Below are 19,874 nucleotides of genomic sequence, written 5' to 3'. Positions count from 1 at the left end.
GACAGCCAACCTCAGCCACCTGCTTTTCAGAGTGACCCTCCCGTGGATCACTGTCTGATGGGCACTCACTTGTGCATGGGAAATGCCCTGAACCCAGGCTGGTGGCCTCCAGCTCAGTCCTCTCCCTCAGCGCTGGCTCCTGGGTTCGTGCTGGGCAGGACTTCCAATGTCACAGCTGCTTGGCCCAGGGCCCAGGCTCCCATGTGACCCATTTTCTCCTCCCTCAGGAGAGCACCTGGCCGTACCTGTTTGGGGTGATCGTGGTCCCCGCCTTTGTCCAGCTGCTGAGCCTGCCCTTTCTCCCCGAGAGCCCGCACTACCTGCTCTTTGAGAAGCACAATGAGGCAGGAGCTGTGAAAGGTAGGGACCGCCTTTTGTCACCTACTTGCAGCCTGTGTGTGGGGTCAGGCCAGCCTGAGAGCTGGGCTGATGGACACAGGAGGGGGTGCCACTCTGATTCTCCTCTGAGGGCAGCACTGGGTGCCTCTAGACACCTCATTGCACATGAGGAGCAGAGAGGACCTGGAAGACACTGGTGAGTCTGGGAAAGCCAGCCAGGCAGTCTCCATGGCCACCTCTCTGCTCGCTGCTACCACCTAAAATGATGGCACTCAGTTTCCTCCTAGCTTGTGTGCACGTCAACCACCCTTCCTCCTCTCCATGCCAACCTCGGCTGTCTTTGCAACCAAAGAAAAAGAGGCGAGCACAGAATGAGGCTATTGTCACATGCACTGGACAGAGGGCTTCCATTTAGTGACCCCCAGGACATTCCCAGCCGCCCTCAGGGGAGGCAGTAGTGCACTCACTTTCAGAAGAGGAAAGTGAGGCTCAAGATGGGCTAGAGTGGTCTCAGGGGCTTCCCTTCAGCTCCCTGGTGGTGGAGAACTGGATCCAACTCAGAACAGGACTTTGAGGAATCAGAAGCTTTCAACAGAGCACCGAAAAAAACCAAAATCCTTTTGCCTACAGATATACAGTGTCAAAGGCACACTCCCTTTCTCATCTCTCAGCTGACATCCTTGTGGTTAAGTACAAGCTCCACCATCTTATCTTGAATGAGTCTTTTAACTTTCTTCCTAAGCGAGGGATCCCTGGTCTGTCAAAAGGAAGTGACATAAACCGCCTTTGCCCAGCTGCTGTAAGGGATAAATTAGAAAGAGTGCATGAGGTTCAAAATTTTATCTGCTATCATTTTCCTGAGGACTCTCTAGGGTTTTTTTTTTTCCCCTATGCCATCATCTAATCTAAATTTCACTAATACTCAGGAAAAAAACAGGAAAAAAAAAAGAATTACATATAATTTGTGCAATATCTTTGAAACTCATACTGTTTTCTGAATCAATAAATGGTATAATGAAACATCAAACATTGCCTATACTTGTATTTATCTAGCAGGTTATGGTTCAGATCCACTTTCTCATGTATGTTTCCTTAAACTGAAGACAGAGAACAGTGTTATCACTTTCATTTTGTGGAGGTAGAAGCTGAGGCATGGGGGGGTTACTTGTCCAAGGTTATGGTTGTTATAAAGGTCTGTAGAGGCCTTTGAAGATCTGGTAGCCACTATGGTGGCCACTATCACCAGCATGGTGGCCGCATATGTAGACTCTCACCTGCTGCTTGAGGTGGGGTTAGGATGTGAGCCCCTCTCCTCCCAGAATCCTTGCCCTAATGTCACCGTCAGTGAGTCATGGAAGGTCTGGAACCAGAAGGTGATTTTCCTGCTACTCTGGCCATGCACAGTGGGACACTGGGTAGGGGAAGATGTTTGTTGCTTTGTGACTCTATGTGGCCAGATGGGGGGAACCTTGCCAAAGCCAGGCTTCTGACGCTAATCAGAGTGGAAACTCTGGAGGAAAAATAGCCCTGCCTGAGGAAAAAGACTAGCTGAGAAAGAGCCCAGGAGACCTGACTCTAAGAGGCAGCTGGGCTTGTTGGAAGAAAGCAAATCCTCCAGAGAAATGCCATTCCTCTTGACCTGGGAGGACATCTGTGTTAGTTACTTTTTCATTGCTGGGACAAAATACCCAACATCCACAGGTTAAGGTTTATTTATTTCACAGTTTGTAGAGGTTCTCAGTGATTTTCACAGCAGAGGGATAACAGTTCAAGGCAGCAGAAGACAGCAAAAGGGAGAGGATCAAGCCTCTTTTCCTCCCTTATATTGTGTGCAGGCTACCAGCCCTACAGTGGGTGTAGCACTCACACCTCCAATCCCAGCACTAGACAATAAACCATTCACAAACTCTATATTCAGCCACCTCCAAAAAGCCCACTCCCCCATGATCACATGAGGCTTTGGGGGACATCCAGACACAAACCATAATGTTCCACTCCTGGCCCCCCAAAAACTCATGCACATCAATTTATGCAAAAGACATTTAGTCCATCTGCAAGAGTTGCCAAAGTCCTAACAGTTTCAGCAGTGCTAAAAAGTCCAAGTCCCAAGTCTCCTCTGAGATTTAAGGCAAACTCTTAGCTGCAAGCCCCTGTACAAATGAAAAGGAAGTTAAACACTTCCAGTATTCAATGGCACACAATAGACATTTCCGTTCCAAAAGTTACAGACAGTGGGATTCAGAGGAATGGGATCAAAGCAAGTCCAAAATCTAGCCAAGAAAACATTAAGTCCCATAGTTCCATGTGCAGCATCCAAGGCAATCTGTGGCAAGTCATGAACTCTGAAGGGCTTGCGTGGTTCCACCTCTATAGCACTGCTGATAGTAGTAGCTCCAAAGGCTCCTTTGTTAGGCCCACTTTGCTCCCTCCTTGCAGCTTTCTTTAGATGATCCACATTCTTGGCTTTTCCAAACTTCTGGGATCTTCACTTCACCTTTGGCTTCACATTCACAGCTTCACATTTTGCCCTCTCAGGGACACACTGCCTGGACTCCAAGACCACCTGAAATCAGGGTAGAAGCCTTCTTAACCCCATAACTCTTGCATTCTACATGCACCTAAAACCAGTGCCACATGGATGGTACCAAAGTCTGTTACCAGCTGGAACAGCAACCAGGCTTCCCTCTCTCTCAGCTGTAAGGGTCAAGTGCCTGGATTACTGAGCACTCTGATTCCATTTCTGAGGAACAAATTCTCTATGCTGCCATCATTCTGGAATGTGGTACTCTGTGACTTTCTCCTGTAAGCAAACTCTTTCACTTTTGCAGTTTTGAGGCTGCAAAGGGTAGAGTCCTGCTACTTCTTGTGATGGCTTCAGGCCATCTTTTCTATTTTTCTGTTCTTTCTCAGCAATCAGGATCTACTCTGCCCCATCTCTACAGTCCAAACTTTCCTTTCTTGCCAAACTTGCAGTGTTTTAAATCATCCTGCTGGGCTCTTTGCTTTTTATTCTCAACATAAATCTGGCTAAAAACCCCCAACAGTAGCATGCCACTCCCTCAACATTATACTGCCTTGAAATCTCTTCTACCGGATTAATGACTCTGTCTCCTTTAATCTCAGTCTCAGGCAAAGTCTCTGGACATGAGCAAAATGCAGACAAACTTTCTGCCAAGCCATAACACACATGATCTGGAGTCCAACAGCCAATGCAGTGCTTCTTCCCAGCAGAAACCTCCTGAGCCTGGTCTTCACTTGCCAGATTTCTATCAGCCTTCTGGTCTTCTGAGCTCTGCCCACACTCTCCCAGACAGAACAGCCTAAGGCATTCCAGCTCTACTTTTTCAGCCAGCATCTCTGAACCTTTTCAATCTCTTCCCACAAGCCATTCCCATAAAGCTCTTGTACCACATGATCAGGAAGGAGCAAGCCTCTTTTCCTGCCTTCTATTGTATGTATTGTATGCAGGCTACCTGCCCTAGGGCAGGTGTAGCACTCACACCCCTAATTCCAGCGCTACACAATGAACCAATCACAAACTCTGGGTTCAGCCGCTTCTGAAAAGCTCCCCCCAAGACCACTTGAGGCTTTGTGGGGGACATCCAGACACAAACCATAACAGCACTTTTCAACCTACTCAGGAGGAACACTTGAGAAATGTTTTATTTAATTACCATTGGAACTGGCAGTACACAGAAATGTGAGAAGGGCAGAAATGTAGAGTGCAGAAGGTTGTAATGTTTTATTTCACAGCAGAACAGAGTGAGGGAGAAGTACAGGTGTAAATCATGCTAAATATTATACATAAACGGTATAAAAAGAGCAAAGATATTGTCCTCAGGTTGAAATAGAATATTGAAATTTATATTCCTAGTAATAAGACTTTTAATTTCACTCTATCCACTAAAAAATAGTGGATATTTACCATGGTGGGTATTCTTCCAAGTGATGGGGGAGAGAGAGGCACCTGAGATGATATTTCTGCCCTCCAGCAGGGAGGGTAGGTACTATCAAGATGGACATGTGCACTTTAAAAAGGCTCATCTGTACCAAGAGCTACTTCATCCTAAGAACTTTACCTGCGTTAGGTTGTTCAGTCTTCACAATAATGAAAAAAGTAGAAGGAAAGGTAGACAGCATTTTAATTCCTGCTTTAGGACCAAAAGAAGGAAGGAAGGAAGGAAGGAAGGAAGGAAGGAAGGAAGGAAGGAAGGAAGGAAGGAAGGAGAAAAAGAGACAGGGGCAGAAAAAAGAAAGAAGAAAAGAGAGAGACAGAGAGAGGGAGAGAGGGGAAGGAAAGGGAAGGGAAAGGGAAGAAAAGAAAAGAGAAAAAAAGAAGAGAACTGAGAATGTGATTACTTGTTCAAGGACATAAAAGTAGCAATGGTAGCACTGGTGCTTCAACTTTGGAGCCTACACACACTATGTTACCAAACACTTTGCTTGGCCCTGTGGAGGATATGCCTTCCCTAGTCACTGGAAATGTTGGGGAAAGGGGGACTTTGTAGCAGTCAGCTATTACTATAATGCTGCATAGCAAAGAACCTCAAAATTCATTGGCTTAAATTGTTCACAATTTTACAGGCCAGTTGTGTGGTTGGTAATAAATCTTGATGGGGCTTGGCCTTGAAATTCTTCTTGGGGTCAGCTGAAGTCCACCCACTGCAGTCACTGGCTGATCCAGTTTGGCCTGTGCTCTGTTCCATGTGGCTCATCCTCCCGCAGGCTAGGTCAGGTACATTCTCATGGTGGTCACCCAGCTCCAAGAGAGAAAGAGGAAGACGCAGTAGATTGTTAAACTTCAAACCTGAAATGCTCTTGGCTGGATGAAGTCCCGTGGCCAAACTCAGAGTCAGAGTGGAAAAGTCTGCAGAGTCAGACAGCAAAAGACTGCAATATAGAGAGACTCTGAGTTAGTGTCATCAGACATTTCATCCATCCTCTGTCCTAGTTCATAGACGATAAGGATAAGGATTAGGTCCCAGCCCCTGGATCTTACTTATTTATGCCACTCTTGCCTGAGAGACATGCTTAGTGCCTAAAAACTGGGGAAAACTCCAAATTTCTTCCACAAGAAAAGGGACTTGAGCAGAAGTGAAATATTACCAGAGAAATGTGACAGGGAAATGCTTCTGGGATGGCCCAAAGGGGCTGCTATCATTCTGCACTGCAGCCAGAAGGGGAAAGAGGATTAAGAACTCTTCTGGGACATGGCACACACTTTTGCCCAAGTCACTTTGGTCAGAACACAACCTACCCAGCCTCTGCTGTCAGGGAGGCTGGGAAATGGCATTCTTCCAAGAACTGCTGCCACAAAGGCAGGTTTGTTCCTAAGGGGGAGGAAGAGTAGGGCGGTGTGGCTAAGGACAGACTCTGCCCCTGTAGGGAGAGAGTGCATCGGAAGGGTCTATCCCCTCACACTGGGGCATTCTGGGTGCTAAGGAGGCTGCTGACATGTGCCACTGTTTAAACACCCGTTCGAGTGTATTTAGAGGTGAGGCTGGGTGGGAACACAAGGGCTTCTCCTTGTGACTTTGGTAATGAATCTTTATCATCCAAGGAGGTCAGCAACAGCTGTGGATCAGTAGGAACTGGCTTCCTTCTCAGTCCTGGACACCTGCAGTCCCCTGAGGGGAGACTCAGGCTCCCAATAATGGCTTTGTTTGCTTTTTAAGGTGTGAGAGTGAGTGGAAAGGACTGATGTCCCAGAGTCCCTGCATCCAGTCCTGGACCAGGTGCATCCTAGAGCTTCTGGATGGAAAGGAAGCTGGTGGGAGGGGAACACAGCAAAGGGACAGTTGTAAGAGATGGGCCCCCTCCTACCCTGCTTCCAAGGGCCTACACAAACCCCCACTTCAGAGCACAGAGTGTGCCTGGAAATTGCTCACCCGTGTCTATTCCAAAGAGCAAGTGGCTGACTCTAGATTCAGAGCATTGCTGAGGATACCTCAAAGCCCAGGCTGCATCACACCCACGGGTGGCACATCCCTGTGCATCAGAGTTTCCTGGGGTTCTCTGGGAAGTCCGTAGCCTTCTTCAAGATTTCTCTGAAGTTTGGCACTTCCTGTCCTCTGAGCCTCCTCTGCTTGTTGGGTACCAGCTCTCTCGCATGCTGCTTTTTTTGTTAATATCCCAAAGGAGATTACTAGCACCTCGGACAGCGATCATGCACATCTAGTCACAGAGATAAAGGCTGGAGGCTTCAGTGTGGAGGCTCCCAGTGTGAGTGTGTGCCCTGCTTCTCCACAGCCTCCCGTTTCCTTCCGTCGTCTCTGCTCATCAAACCCTCCACCTTCTCGTCTACCCCGGAGCCCCAGTTGCTTTTCCTTCTAGTGTGCACAGAGCAGCCCTTCCTTTGTTTGAACACCCAGCCTGCCCCAGGCATGTGTCCCCATATTGTTTTCAGCCCACATGGCATTTTCCCTAAGAGTCCTCCTCGTGGAAGCTGTTAAGTGGACGCCTTTCTCTTGTCTTCTTTGTACCTAATGGTGTTGCACCTGAAATTTATGCTCCAGGGCTCTCTGGGGAGTCTGCTGTATGCCACAGCATGCAGCCCAGTGTGTCCTGAAAGTCAGATGAGCTGCTCCACCCTCCCCTTCCACGCACCATAGCTGTGTAACCCCAAGTGAGCTGCCCACGGTCTCAGATAGAGGCTTAGTTTTCTCACCTATGAAGTGGGAATAACATAAGCTTTTATGTTCAGGGTGCAGAAAGATGATCACATCCCATCACGGATGTGAGGATGCTCTGCAGTGTCCTCCATGCTGTAGCAGCCTTAGCTGTGGTGCCATAATCTTGGCTTCTGTCCATTAACAAACACTCTGGTATATCAAGGAGACTTTATCCAGAGCACAAAGGGAATGAGCTCCTAAGCTGCTGTGAGCATCTCAAGCACCGCTGAGACCTCAAGGTCATGCAAAGAGGTACAAGGCTGGAGAAGAACCTTCTCCCTCCTCCTCTCTGTCCCAGGACAGGGTCTGTCCCAAAGGTCCCTTGAGAGGATGAGGTGCTGGCATCCTGTAACCAATGCTTATCCTTTCTTTTGGAGTTGCTTGTTCCTCCCCATCCTGACACAAGTTTCTTGGAGCCGAGTTTACTGAGTTGTTAATCCTATGCTCCATGAAATAGACTGTCCTGGTCCATTTTCTTTGAGGCAACTGAATACCTGAGACTGGGTAATTTATAAATAATAAATCTACTTCTCACAGTTCTACAAGCTAGGGCATCTGCTAGCTGGACATCTCCTAAGACTACCGCACGGCTGGGTGGGTCCACCCTTATATTTGGAGGGGACACAAGCCTTCAGGCCACTGTAGGGAGTTCTAGCAAATGGTTCCACTTTCTAGAAGGAAGCACTCAGATGGTTGCCCCATCTTGTAGCTCTCAAGATAAGAGCCTGCCTCGCTAATGAGTGAGAGCTCTTGGACGTGCCTCGTGGATATACCTGGTGGATTCAGAACACATCCCCAAATCCCAGAAGTCGGTCTTCACAGACTGGCCATTTAATGAGATGGCATCGGCACTCATTTTAATGTTTTGTGAGCCCCAGAGCTCCTCATAAGAAAGAGGAGAATGGAAATTTTATGAGGCCCTGGGTCCCATCAGCTTTTTCTAGATGTGTCTATAGGGGAGATTCAGCTCCTGCAGCTGCTTAATGAGACAAGCTTCAGAACAGCATTTGGTGCTGGCTGAGGGTCCTCACCCTTGATTTTTCGGGAGTTAGTCTGGTTGGGGCTCTCCAGGTCCCAGGCGTGGGAGAGCCCATGGGACCTGGGTGTCTCATAGGGTGGAGTCTGCTTCTGTCATCAGACCTCTCTGGATTCCTCACCTGTGCCCTAAGGACTGGGTGAGATGCTTCCTGAGGATCGGCCAGCTCCTTGAGGTGCTGACCTCAAAACAAAGGCACTTTGGGTCAGAGGCTGGTGTAGAGCCTACGTATCCTCTCCCACCAGACTCACACAGCAGGGAGGCAGGACGTGCCATTGTCAGGAAATCCTAATCCCATCCAGGGACAGTGAGATTGCCAGCTGAGCTCAAAAGCCCCACAGGAAGGCCAAATTCTGCCACAGAGTGGCCAGATTACACCCCTCTGGATCCTGAGTCCTTGCCTGCTCACAGCCATGGACAAACTAGATGATGTCCCAGGCACTTCCGCCACTAGTCCTGGGCCGCTGTCAGGAGTGAGCCTTGCTCTGGGGACAGAGAGGATCCTTCAGGTGTCTGGTGCCCAGGGCAGCCACTGCTCACATGCCCTTGATATCATGGTCTCCTCCCTGGCATCATGTGATTACCAGCAGGAAGGGGCAGAGCACACCTGAGCTCTAGCTTCTGGTGTACCAGCACCAATCCTCCACATGCTGTGAATTTGGCTTTATAAACAAGTGATCGGATTAGGAGAGCTTAATGAGTCTTTCAGCTTGAACATGGCTTCTGCTGTCCAGTTATTCTTATGTGCTGGTGTGAGAGGTGCTAGTGTAAGAGGCACTTGCCCCAAAACGTGTCCATTTCCTAATTCCCAGACCCCATGATTGTGTTAGAGTATATGACAAAGGCATTAAGGTCACTGAAGAAATTGGAGTTTCTAATTAACTGACTTTGTTTTCATTTTTATTTTTATTAGTTTGTGTCTGCAGTATATAATAATTACGTTCATTGTGGTGGGTGTGTACCTGTACATAACACATCTTCATCCTTCCTGTCTTTTTCTCTCCCCTCCCTCCATCTCCTGGTCCCCTTCCCATTTGCAAAAGATCCATCTCCCTATTTCCTATTACCTTTTATTTTGCTCTTTAATTTATTTATGCTTTGGGTTTCTCATGTGAGGAGAAATCATATGATATTTCAGCTGACGTGTCCCTCCTGCTTATAATCAATTGCCTTTGGATGGGAAGGTTATCTGGACCACCAAGCTGAGCTGAGTGCAATCACCAAGGTTGTTTTAAATGGAAATGGAAGCAGAGAAGTAAAACTACAGATGACAGCATGAAAGGATTGGCCCGATAATGCTGGCTTTGAAGGCACAGGAGTCCGCTGTGGGCCAGGCAACTCGGGCAGGCCACAGGAGTTAGAAGCAAGAGAATGCATTCTCCCATAGGGCTCAGAAGGAATGCAGCCCTGCCCGCACCTTGCATTTAGCTTTACTGTGTCTGTGTCCTTAATCCTTACCTGCAGAATGGGCTACAAAGTTTGGACTTCTTATTTCACAGATCAGGAGACCAAGACTCAGAGAGGTTAACTCAAGGTCACACAGTAGGTGCACTGCTCATGTCCCACTCAGGAATACAGAGGATAATACTTCAAACAGAGTGGCCCTTACAATAGGGAAATGATTATGGAGGGGACAGAAAGACTGGAGGACCAAGAGGGGTCCATCTGGGTCACCCTGCTGCCGCAAGCCCACCTCCCTTGCCCCACTGCTGAACACACAACTGCAGCCGCTGGCCAGATGCTGGTGCTGCTGTCACCAATTTGGCCAGGGGCTTTGTGACCAATGAGGTCAAGCAAGAGCTACCACTTGGGTAGGAGCGGAAGAGAAAATCTTTCCTCCCACTTGCAGCTTCACAGCAGTGCCTGTCACAAGTGGAATCTGACCAGGTCAGCAGCACAGAAGTCAGAAAGCGTCGTTTGCAGGCTTCTAGCCCCAGTGATATGGACAAGTGTAAAAGGCCACTTGTCAGGCCCAGCCCGACATAAGCAGGAAGCCGAGCACTGCCCTTGGTACATTCATTGCCTCCCAGAGTCTTTCCCTGTCTCTTTTGCCTGGAAAGCTCTTCCCCAGGTGTCTGCAAGGCCACATCCTCCTCTTCATTGGAGCCCCTGCTGAGGCAGCGTCTTGCACAAATATCTCCCCCATCTGTAGTAGCTGAAATCATACCCCACTTCTCACGGTCCCCTTCCCTGATGTATCTTTCTCTTCACACTCATTGTGACCTGAATCAGTGTGTTTCTATGTTCCACTGGTCAGTATCTCTCTTCTCCACCAGAAGGAAGAGCTCCATGAGAACCAAGACCTATCCTGCTTTGCTTATTGCTGAAACATCCTCCTCCTCCAGAGCTGTGCCTGGCATGCAGTGGGTGTTTACTAAACAACTGACTGAAAAAAGGAAACCAAAGCACACCTAACACCCACGTGTGCAGTCAGCTCACCACGGCACTTAGCTCTTAGCTCTGGGCACACTTCGGGTTGCCCATGGCCACAAAGGTGTCCATGCTGTAGGACACAGAGTGGCTTTAACCAGAGGAGGAGGCTGGGAGGGACACAGAAGTGGCAGCTTCATGAGAAGTCCTGCCCTTTGTACTAGAGAGAGGTTTCAGAATGTTGCTTCAGACTCTCTGATGTTTCTGTGTGGGTAGTTTCTACCTCGGTACCTGAAAAGTCTTCCTCAGTGCAGAGACTTTCCAAACGAAAGCACAGGATGGATGAGTGGAGGGGGAGAGAGAGCACCAGATTGGCTCTTTGAGGTTAGCACTCACCCAGCCACATGAGAGACTTCTTTTTTCTGCTTTGTAACAAGTATTAGAAACTCCTACCCTGTAGAAATCCAAGAAATACTGGAAGTGGGATGTGTGTGTGTATGTGTATGTATGTGTGTGTGTGTGTGTGTATGTGTGTGTGTGTGTGTGTGTGTGTGTGTGCACACACGCCTGCACGTGTACGTGCATCGTAGATTAAACTCATGGCCCAGAATGAAAGAAAAATCCCCACCAAAGTAAAACAGTACCAACAGGCAACACAGGAAGGAGGCTAAGGGCTCAGATTTTCTAGGCCCAGCCACATGGGCTCCTGTCCTGCCATCTGCTCTTCTCTGGTTTTGTGCAGCTCCTCGCTTGGTTCCCCAGGCTGTGGTATTGATCTTACTGGATGGTTCTGAAGATTCAGTGATTTAACTCACACAAAGGACTCAGAGCTATGCCTAGAAACTGGCTAGGTCACCAAAAGTATTTCTGTTATTTTTTCAGGAGGAAGCATCAGCCTTCTCTCTGAGCTTCCTGGCAGCCAGGACAAGTGAAAGAACTGGTTCCCCAGACTCTGCCTTTGTGAGAAGCAAAACAGTGTTGCAGGGGAGGCAGAGCTGACTTGCACAGAAGTCCACAAAACATCATTGCCAGAGGGGCTTGGGATGCATTGTAAACCCAGTCTTGAGCTAAAGTTAAAGAAACTGCAAACAGAATCTTTCCATGACGTTTTTCCTCTAGGAACCCTCAGCAACAGGTTAAATCGCAGCTTGGTGTGCAGCTCAGGGAAAGCCACTGTCCATGCTTGGGGTCCCAGCAGCCTTCAGAGCCACTGCTGAGTTTCTGTTGTGTGCCAGGCAGTGTGCTAAGCCCTCAGGGTAAAATAAGAAGCAAAATCCAGACAGGTTCTGAGCCTGAAGCAACAGGAGTGAGCCCAGCAGAAAGCAGCAGCCCTCACACTGAGCACAGTCTCAGCCCATGTTGAGAGCTGCCGGGCAAGAAGCACTTGGGAGCCAAGGGGACTCTCGGGGGAGAGCAGGGACCACTTCTCAGAGAAGGTGGCAGCTGAGCAGGGTGAGGGGATGGGCAGGCCTGAACTCCAGGGAAGGGAGAGAGGCTGGGGGCCTGTGCTTAACTGGACGGTGAATCCTAAACTGTGGATGTATATGGCAGGGGCAGACACCAACCAGGGAGTGTGCCTGTGGCTGTTGTTATTTGTGTTCTGGCTTGGGTCTGCAATGTCCTCCATAGGAATCACGTATTCAGAGATGGGGCTTTTAAAAGGTGATTGTGTCATAGAGGTGCTGTATTCATGAGCAGATTAATCCTCAGAAGATTCAGAGCTAAGTGTGCTGTTGGAGGTCGGGTCTGGTCAGATAAGACAGTGCCTGGGGCATGACCTGGAAGGATGCATCTCCCTCCTCAGTTCATTCCTTTCCTCTCTGCTTCCTGTCCGCCATGATGTGAGCAGCTGTCCTCCGCCAGGCCCTTCCAGGGGGTGGCTGACCATGCAAGGACTGAGACCTGTGGAACCGTGAGCTAAAATGAACACCTGCTCCTTTAAGTCCTGAGTGTAGAGCACTGTGTCCAGTGATGGGAAAGTGACCAAGACAGCTTGTTTCCAACCCACTGTTGCTGCCTCCCCTCAGCAGGGGTCTCCACCACTCAGCAGGGATGATCGCTGGACTTATCACCTAACACACATCATGGCAGTTGATTCCTGTGAACAGCCCCAAGCACAGAGCGTCCCTCCGTGAGGTGGCCCAGTCTTATTCCTCTTGGGCTTCATTCTAAATCCTTCCAAAAGAGAACGGAGCTTCTAGCTGTCACATGATCACCCAGGTCACACAGGGGCACCGGGGAGAGCCGCAGCTGAACACCAGCTCTCTGTCCTACCCCAGTGTGAGCACAGGGCCACCTTGCTGTTTGCCCACTTAAAAGCCACCTCTATTGAAATAGCAATGTGGCTAATAGTGACAATATTAATGCAGTTGCTAATTTCACAGATACGAATCAATCGTTGCAAAGACAGCTCACCCGCAGGCCTCTGCAGGGCTTAGCAAGGGAAACTTTCAGTTTGGCGCAAAGCAGGACCTAAACTCTGGCCCAGTGGACATAAAATGCAGGAGGCTGGTCCTGACCACTTCCTGTCAGTGTCACCCCTGGAGTCATGCTTGTACTGACCTGCGGACACCCAGCAGTGCAGGAGCAGGAACACCAGCTCTCCTGGGGCCTTGATCTCTCTGTGCCTCAATGTCCCCATCTGTTAAAGGGCAATAAGGGCACTGAGTGGGCAGGGGTCTGATGAGGCTCTTGCCCTCCCCGCATGTGTCACTGCCTGCCTCAGAGGGCAGTGGGTGTCTCCTGCCCCTCTCCAGCTAATGCCTGGGGGCAGAAGCTCCATCTGGCTCTTCCCTCAGCACCATCCTGGCACACAGCAAGCCCTAAAGCTGCAGGTTAATGGAGATGAACTGAATTTATTCTGCCAGCCTCTCTAGTTCACGGTTTCTCATCATCCTTTTGAGTGGTGTGGAAAGAGAGATCAGAGAGCTGTAGGTCAGAGCAGCAGCCTCTCATGTCTACCTGGGAGATCTGTGGCTGATTTCCAACATCCACAGAACACATGGACTGGCACAAAACTCCACGAGATGCCTGGTGCAGAACCTGGCAAGTAGTAGGTGCACAGTAAGTGCCAGGCTCCTGCCTGCATGGTCTCCTGATCCCCTTGGATAGACAAGTCTGTCCCTAGAACTGGACCTCATTCCCTGAGGCTCCCTCTCCCACCCAGAGCCTCCCAGAGCTTTCAGCTGACAGATGTAAATTTCCATTCCCTTTTCAAGTTCTTTGGAGTCAGAGATTAACATATAGCCAGGAATATGAACGAGGTGTGAGCCATGGGAGTCTCTTACTTTCAAATTGAAGATCGGGCATGGCGCATGCGCTGGGAGGAACCTGGGGTGAACTATCCAGACTTGGGGAGTCTGGGGAATGAACTCTGGGGGGTGACTCTCCATATGCAAATGTCTTTTTCAAATGAGATCATGTAACGGAAGTTCCCAAGGCCATCTCCTCTGTCTCAAGGGCAGCTGGTTGAAATCAATGTCTGCTCCATCCCCATGGATTCCACTGCCTCTCCTACTCCCACTCCTCCATTATTGGGCCTAGGACTGCTGATCTCCTGTTCAGAGGCACGATGACAGGATAAACACAGACAAGACATATATGTTAGTTACAAGGGGCACCAGGATGGTCAAAGCCCAATGACAGGCTAGGACCATGAGGCACTGGTGTCCTTGGCCTTTATTAGGTGCGCAGCTTGATGGGGGTGCTTGTGGGCTGCTGGAAGCACTAGGGGTGAGCTGGTGATGTGGTCAAGGTTCGAGAACTGAGGAACAGTGCATTTTTGGAAAATAACACAGGAACAGATCAGGGTTAGTCAGTAACTTGATCATCTGCTAAATGCAGTTACTGAGCTAGGCAGAATTTGCACAAGTCGAAGTCCTCAGCTGCCATGTTATCTTGCATTAAGGCACCAGAACTTCACAGACTGTTTGCTAGTCTCAGCTCTGGCAATTGGCTTAAAGATTTGTCTGTCATTAAGCCTACTGAGGGTCTTGCCAGTCATGAAGGCCTAGGAGAGACTTTCAATTTTTTTTTTCTTTTTTTTGTATTTTAATCTCTAAACTTCATTATTCCACTCTGACTGGAGAACTAAAGAAAAATATTTATAGTCCAAACCATTACTATTTACCCTTTGCTCAGCCCCATAGGAATAAAAATGCTTAAAATATTAGGAAATAAAACACAACCAGTAATTCCCACCATGGTTTTTGAATGTCCTCAGTTTACCAGGAAGAAGAATCTCCAGGGCTGAGCCTTATCTGATCAATGTCAGCTCTGGTCTGACAGTTCTCTGTGGTGGTTGGCAAACAAGACTCATAAATATTCACAGCACCAGGAAGTTCTGCCTTCCTAGGCAGTGAGGTTTCTCCAGCCCAGAGATGATAGGGCCCAGCCTCCTGATTGAGGCAGGGCATAGCTTCTGCAGCTGCTGGCCAAGAGCCGCCAGAAGACGCAGCACCACTGTCAATGGTGCTGTTCCTAGGGTGGGGGATATAGCCCAGTGGCATAAGTGCCTGCCTGGCAAGTGCAAGGTCCTGAGTTCAATTTCCAGGACTGAAACAAACAAACAATACTGTTCCCTGCATTTTTCTCCATGTGAGGCACACAGAGACAGAAGAGATACCTGGCCATGTGTTCACTGAAGAAAAATGAGACTCATCGTATTCCTTAGCACTTTCTTTTCTTGTTGCGTTGGTTCACAAGGTTGAGATGATTTATCAATAAGCGGTGAGACTCAAGTCAACGTCATTCAGTTGGTTTATAAATTAGTGGAAGCATTGGGCCTAGGGCTGAATGGAACAGCAAATCAATTTATTTTTGTGACCATTTATTAATATTAATCGTTGCCTGCTCAGTACTGCATCGAGCTGGTCCTCATCACCCCGTGGCATCCGCACACTGCTGGGAGGCTGGTTTGCCTTAGAGACCCATGTCCACTTACCTTCCTGCGCAGTTGCTCGGGCGGTCATTAAGCGCCTTCTCATATACTACCAAGGATGGAAAGCTCACTACTCAAAAAGCCAGTCCGTCCTTGAGCACATGTCAAGCAGTTCTTCCTGAGGCCAAGCTAATCCCTACCATAGCTCCTGCCTGAGGGAGTCAGGGACATCAAAGGCAGTTGCCCCACATTCAGGTCCCTCCGCCCTGAGGATCTGCTTCACACCAACCATCAGCAAAGATGAGCAGGCTTCTGTCACCCTTGCCCACTGTGGTCTCGGCACCTGCTGCACACCAGGCCCTGAGTACGACTCAGCTTCTGGCAAGAAGGGTCCCAAGCCCTGCAATAGCTGCCTGAGCTGCTAGGACCAGGTGAGGGAAGTGGCGCATCCCGCTCCACGCTCCGTGCTGCACCCTGCATCTCCGTGAGCGGCCTTCCTGCTCCAGATGCAGATCTCCGGCCTCCACCTAAAAATCGGTGGGAAAGAAATACAGTTCCTGCAGACCCAGGGTGAAAAAGTGGCCCAAAGTAGATGCCTCCCTCCAAATCCCCTGTGCTTCCTAGGTGTGAGAAGCCCGCAGCAAAATCACAGCCAGGCCCGCCCCACTCTGGTGGGGGAAAGTCAGGGCAGCTGCTGCTGGTGTCTTCCAGGAACGCAGGGTGGGAAATGAAAGAATGAGGAGAGGAAAGGGGGAAGGAAAGAGAAAAGAGGGAGGGAGCGAGGGACACACTTCAAAGGTCTGGACGCTCTGCCTCTAAGCCCCCACCGCGACTGCACGTTGCTCCCCTCTGCTTCGGGTGCTCTCCCCTGACCCAGGGCAAGGGTGTTGGAGGTGATTAGGCTGAGCTTTGAGCAGAAGAAAACGCTCCCAGACAGGAGGCCCGCGCCCTTCCCCGTCCCCCTTCCCCGCCTTCCATAAGCCCTTCGTTCTCTGTTAAGTTTCTGCCACTCCCCAGGATATAACCTCAGGTCCCTGTTTCCACTGTATGCTAAGAAGGTGAAATTCATTGTAACTTTCTGTCCAATCAACTAACTGCAAACGCTCTATGCCTGTACCTCCTAGTTGGTTGTAAATCCTTTAAAACTCCTGCTCCCTGAGAGCTGGGGGCTTGGCTCTTTGGTGAAGGAACCCAGCCAAGCCCGCCTACGTGAATAAAGCTGCAAATCCCCACTCCCCCCTGTGCCGCCAGTTTGTTGGTCTCTGTCTGCTGCAACGCTTATTAGGAGCTGTAAACACTTTTGGATGAGCTGCAACTACTACAACAAGAGGAGGCCTGGGGGTGGGGGCCCGTGGTGGGATTGTGTGTAAGAGGTAGAGCCCAGCATACCGCTTCCCGTCACCGCTCAGACAGCGAACAGGCTGCCGCCAGCCACCCGGAAGGGGCTCCACCCAGGCACCCGACTCTGCCAGCACCCGTGTTCAGACTTCCAGCCCCCAGACCGTGAGAAGCGAATGCCACGGCCTAAGCCCCAGCCTGAGACAGGTTCTATGGTCGTAACTGGGCATCAGGGGGGTGGCATCAGGGGTGCCTAATCTGAGCTCATCCATGTATGGCTGAGTGACAGTCCTAGCCTCCTCTGCTGTCCCCAGACAGTCAGCCCAAGCACAGATGGAACTCATACTGTGTCAGCCTCCCACACCTGCACCCCCCACACCCAGGCCTCACTTCAGGCTCCACCCACAGGACCCACACTGCTGAGTGAGTGTCCAGTCCTTCGGGCTTCTCCCCTGCAGGAGGAGCATGCTCACCTGGAGGGGTGGGTTGAAGGAACAGAAGAAGAAAGGTATAGAAGCCAGATGTGGTGGCACACACCTGTAAACCCAGCACTTGGGAAGCTGAGGCAGGAAGATCCCCAGGAGTTTGAGGGCACCCTGGGCTATGCAGTGAGTTTAAGACCAGCCTGAACTACATACCCTGTCTCATAAAACACCCCCTCTCAAAAAGACCTGGGAAAGGGTCAGGTGCTTTGAGCCTTGGCTTTGAAGGTGGTAGCCTGGAAAGCAGCGTCACCAAACCCTGTGTAGGGGCCACAGCAGGGCTGGTGGGACTCAGCGCGCTTGGCATTGGCCCTGCAGCCCCAGGCACAAGGGAGACATTCAGGCCACAGCTGAACAGAGCCAGTAAATTTCCATCTTCCCCAGTGTCAAGCAGCTGTCCGGAAAAGTCACAGAAGGTGTTGCCTTTTTATATTTTAACCACAGTTTAGCAAAACCCACTGAAGCACTTCACTTGGGCAGGAAGATTTTTAAAACTGTTTGGGAGGTTTTTATTTTAACGTGCAGATAAGAGAGTATTTTTTCCAGGACCTCAGTGCATAACTTTGGCTCCCAAACCCCACGATGATAGAAAGATTGCCACACATGCTTCACGGCGTAATTTCTCTTGAAAAGCTGCTACTTTCTCACTCCTGTTAAAATATCATCTTGAGCTCAAGGCGATCAATTAATCATGTCTTACCTTTTAAAATCTCTGCTGGCAGCGCTTTGTCACTGGCCATGGAGGCCAGGGACGGGCTTGTACCCAGGGCAGGGTGACAGACTATGACTGTCCAGACTTTGTGCAGCTCCATTGGCTATTTCTTTAATCTGAGGCTTCTCAGGGAGGATTCTTTATAAACCACCAATGCATGTTTCAGGGTTAATTCCATCCAAACCTTACACTTCCGTTCCCCAATTCACCAGCCAGTAAGTTGCACAAACTTCAAGGTATCATTCTATGCCCAAGCAAGGGAGACTAAAGACGCCCTGTGGGCTCCTCTCCAAGGTGAGGTCTCCTCTGCCCGCCCCCCCCCCGCACAGACCCTGCAAATGCTCCAAATGCTCCAGGTCCAGCTGATAGTCACATATGATAAAGCTATAGTAGGACCCCGATATCTTCTTCACCCTACTCTGGATCCCACAGCTATGAGTAATAAAAATACAGCAAACCTGGATTAAAAGCCAGGTGATCTCCCACCCCAAACCCAAAGAGCAGTAGAAAATAAACACCTGGTACAGTCTCTGTTTCTACAAGCACTGAGTTCCCACCACGGAAAAGACATGGAGCTCACTGCATGTGTCAGGACCCAGTCACAAGGACCATGGCTCGGTGCTCCACGGCCCCTCGATGGCCTCATCACCCGCCCCCAGGTCGTTCTGTACTTTGCTCCCACAGGAGGTGACAGAATGCTCATGGTGATGATAAAGTGTGAACCAGACATGGTCAGGACAGAGTACCGCAAGTTGGTGGCTTAGGGCAACATCCGTTGATTCTGTCACAGTCCTGCAGGCCGGAAGTCTGAAGCTCAATGCTGGCCAGGCCGTGGTGAGACCTCTCCCAAACTGGGGTGGATCCAGCAGTCCTCCGTGTCTTAGCCACTTCCTTGTCATGGTGACATAGGACCCAACCCCACGACTCAAAGGACGAAGGGTCTATTTTAGCTCACGGTTTCTGTCCATGGTCAGCGGGCTCTAAGGCAGGATGGCACAGCAGAGGGGCCTGGTGGAAGAGAGCTGCTCCCAGTGTGACAGCCAGGAAACCCAGAGGGAAGGAAGGAGCTGAGGAGGGAAAGAAACCTTTCCAGGCCACACCCCAGTGACCTCCTCTTCCAACCAGACCCTGTGTCCAGCTAGAGCACGCCCATGATCCAACCTTCCCAAAGCCTTGCCTAGGAGCCAATCAGGGCTTTGGGGGTTGTGCCTCATCTAAACCATCACACTGGGCATCTGCAGGCTCCTAGCAGCAGTGCTCTAACCTCCTTTGTGTCTCTGTCTCTTCTCCCCTTCCTCTAGGGACCAGAGTCACACAGGATGAGAGTCCCTAGACCTCCAGCATGCATTCATCTTAACTCCATCTTCACCACTCTGGAAGATTGGTTCCAAAGGCCATGCCCACAGTTTCCAGGGTTCAATACACACTTGTGGGGACACAATTCAACTCCGAATAGAAGGGTCTAGCATTTTCCAACTATGGTCCAGCCAAAGAGAGGAGGAAGGAAGGACAGAAGAATGGGGGGAAGGGAAGATGGTAGCAAGTACATACTGTTAGTGTTGGTATATTTACAGTGCTAATTATTCAGAGCCAGGTAGTATCCTAATGACACCCTATGTAATGACATTTAATAACAGTGACAACCCCAGTATGACTATGTCCATTTCACAGAGGAGGAGATTGAGGCACAGGAAGATTAAGTGACCCATCCAGCATCACACTGAGTAGGAAGTGACGAAGCCAGAATTTAAACTCAGGCAGCGTGGTCCTGAGTTGACCTCTTTGCCCACGTTACAGTCAGATCGCAGGTGGGTACGAATGGGCTTTGCAGGTGTTCCTTCACTATGTCGTCACGTGGGCCCATCTCAACCCCAGGAAGGACGTGCATGAGGCTATGGTGACTTGCCAATGCCTGGCAGGGAGCAGGCAGGATCCCCATAGTCTCTCTCCATGACCTGTCCCCTTCCTCCTGCCTTTCCACCTCTGCACATTTCACCCGCAGGACTCGGAATTTTGCTGGATGTTTGAGGGCCCAAATCTGACCATG

At 49.9% G+C, this 19,874-nt stretch overlaps 1 protein-coding gene across 1 annotated transcript in view; it reads left to right on the top strand.

The window, feature by feature from the left end:
• Slc2a9 (solute carrier family 2 (facilitated glucose transporter), member 9) overlaps positions 1-19,874 on the top strand; it is a 145,744-nt gene that overhangs the window by 63,467 nt on the left and 62,403 nt on the right. The window contains exon 6 of the mRNA XM_005408843.2: positions 228-360. Within this exon, the coding sequence (XP_005408900.1) occupies positions 228-360 (133 nt within the window). The remainder of the gene's footprint in view (positions 1-227; positions 361-19,874) is intronic.

This window comes from Chinchilla lanigera, unplaced genomic scaffold (genome assembly GCF_000276665.1).
Source record: "Chinchilla lanigera isolate Chin_1 unplaced genomic scaffold, ChiLan1.0 scaffold00113, whole genome shotgun sequence".
In the NCBI taxonomy this organism is placed as follows: domain Eukaryota; kingdom Metazoa; phylum Chordata; class Mammalia; order Rodentia; family Chinchillidae; genus Chinchilla; species Chinchilla lanigera.
Note: the sequence above shows the minus strand (reverse complement) of the source record. Positions and strands in the feature narration are given on the sequence as shown.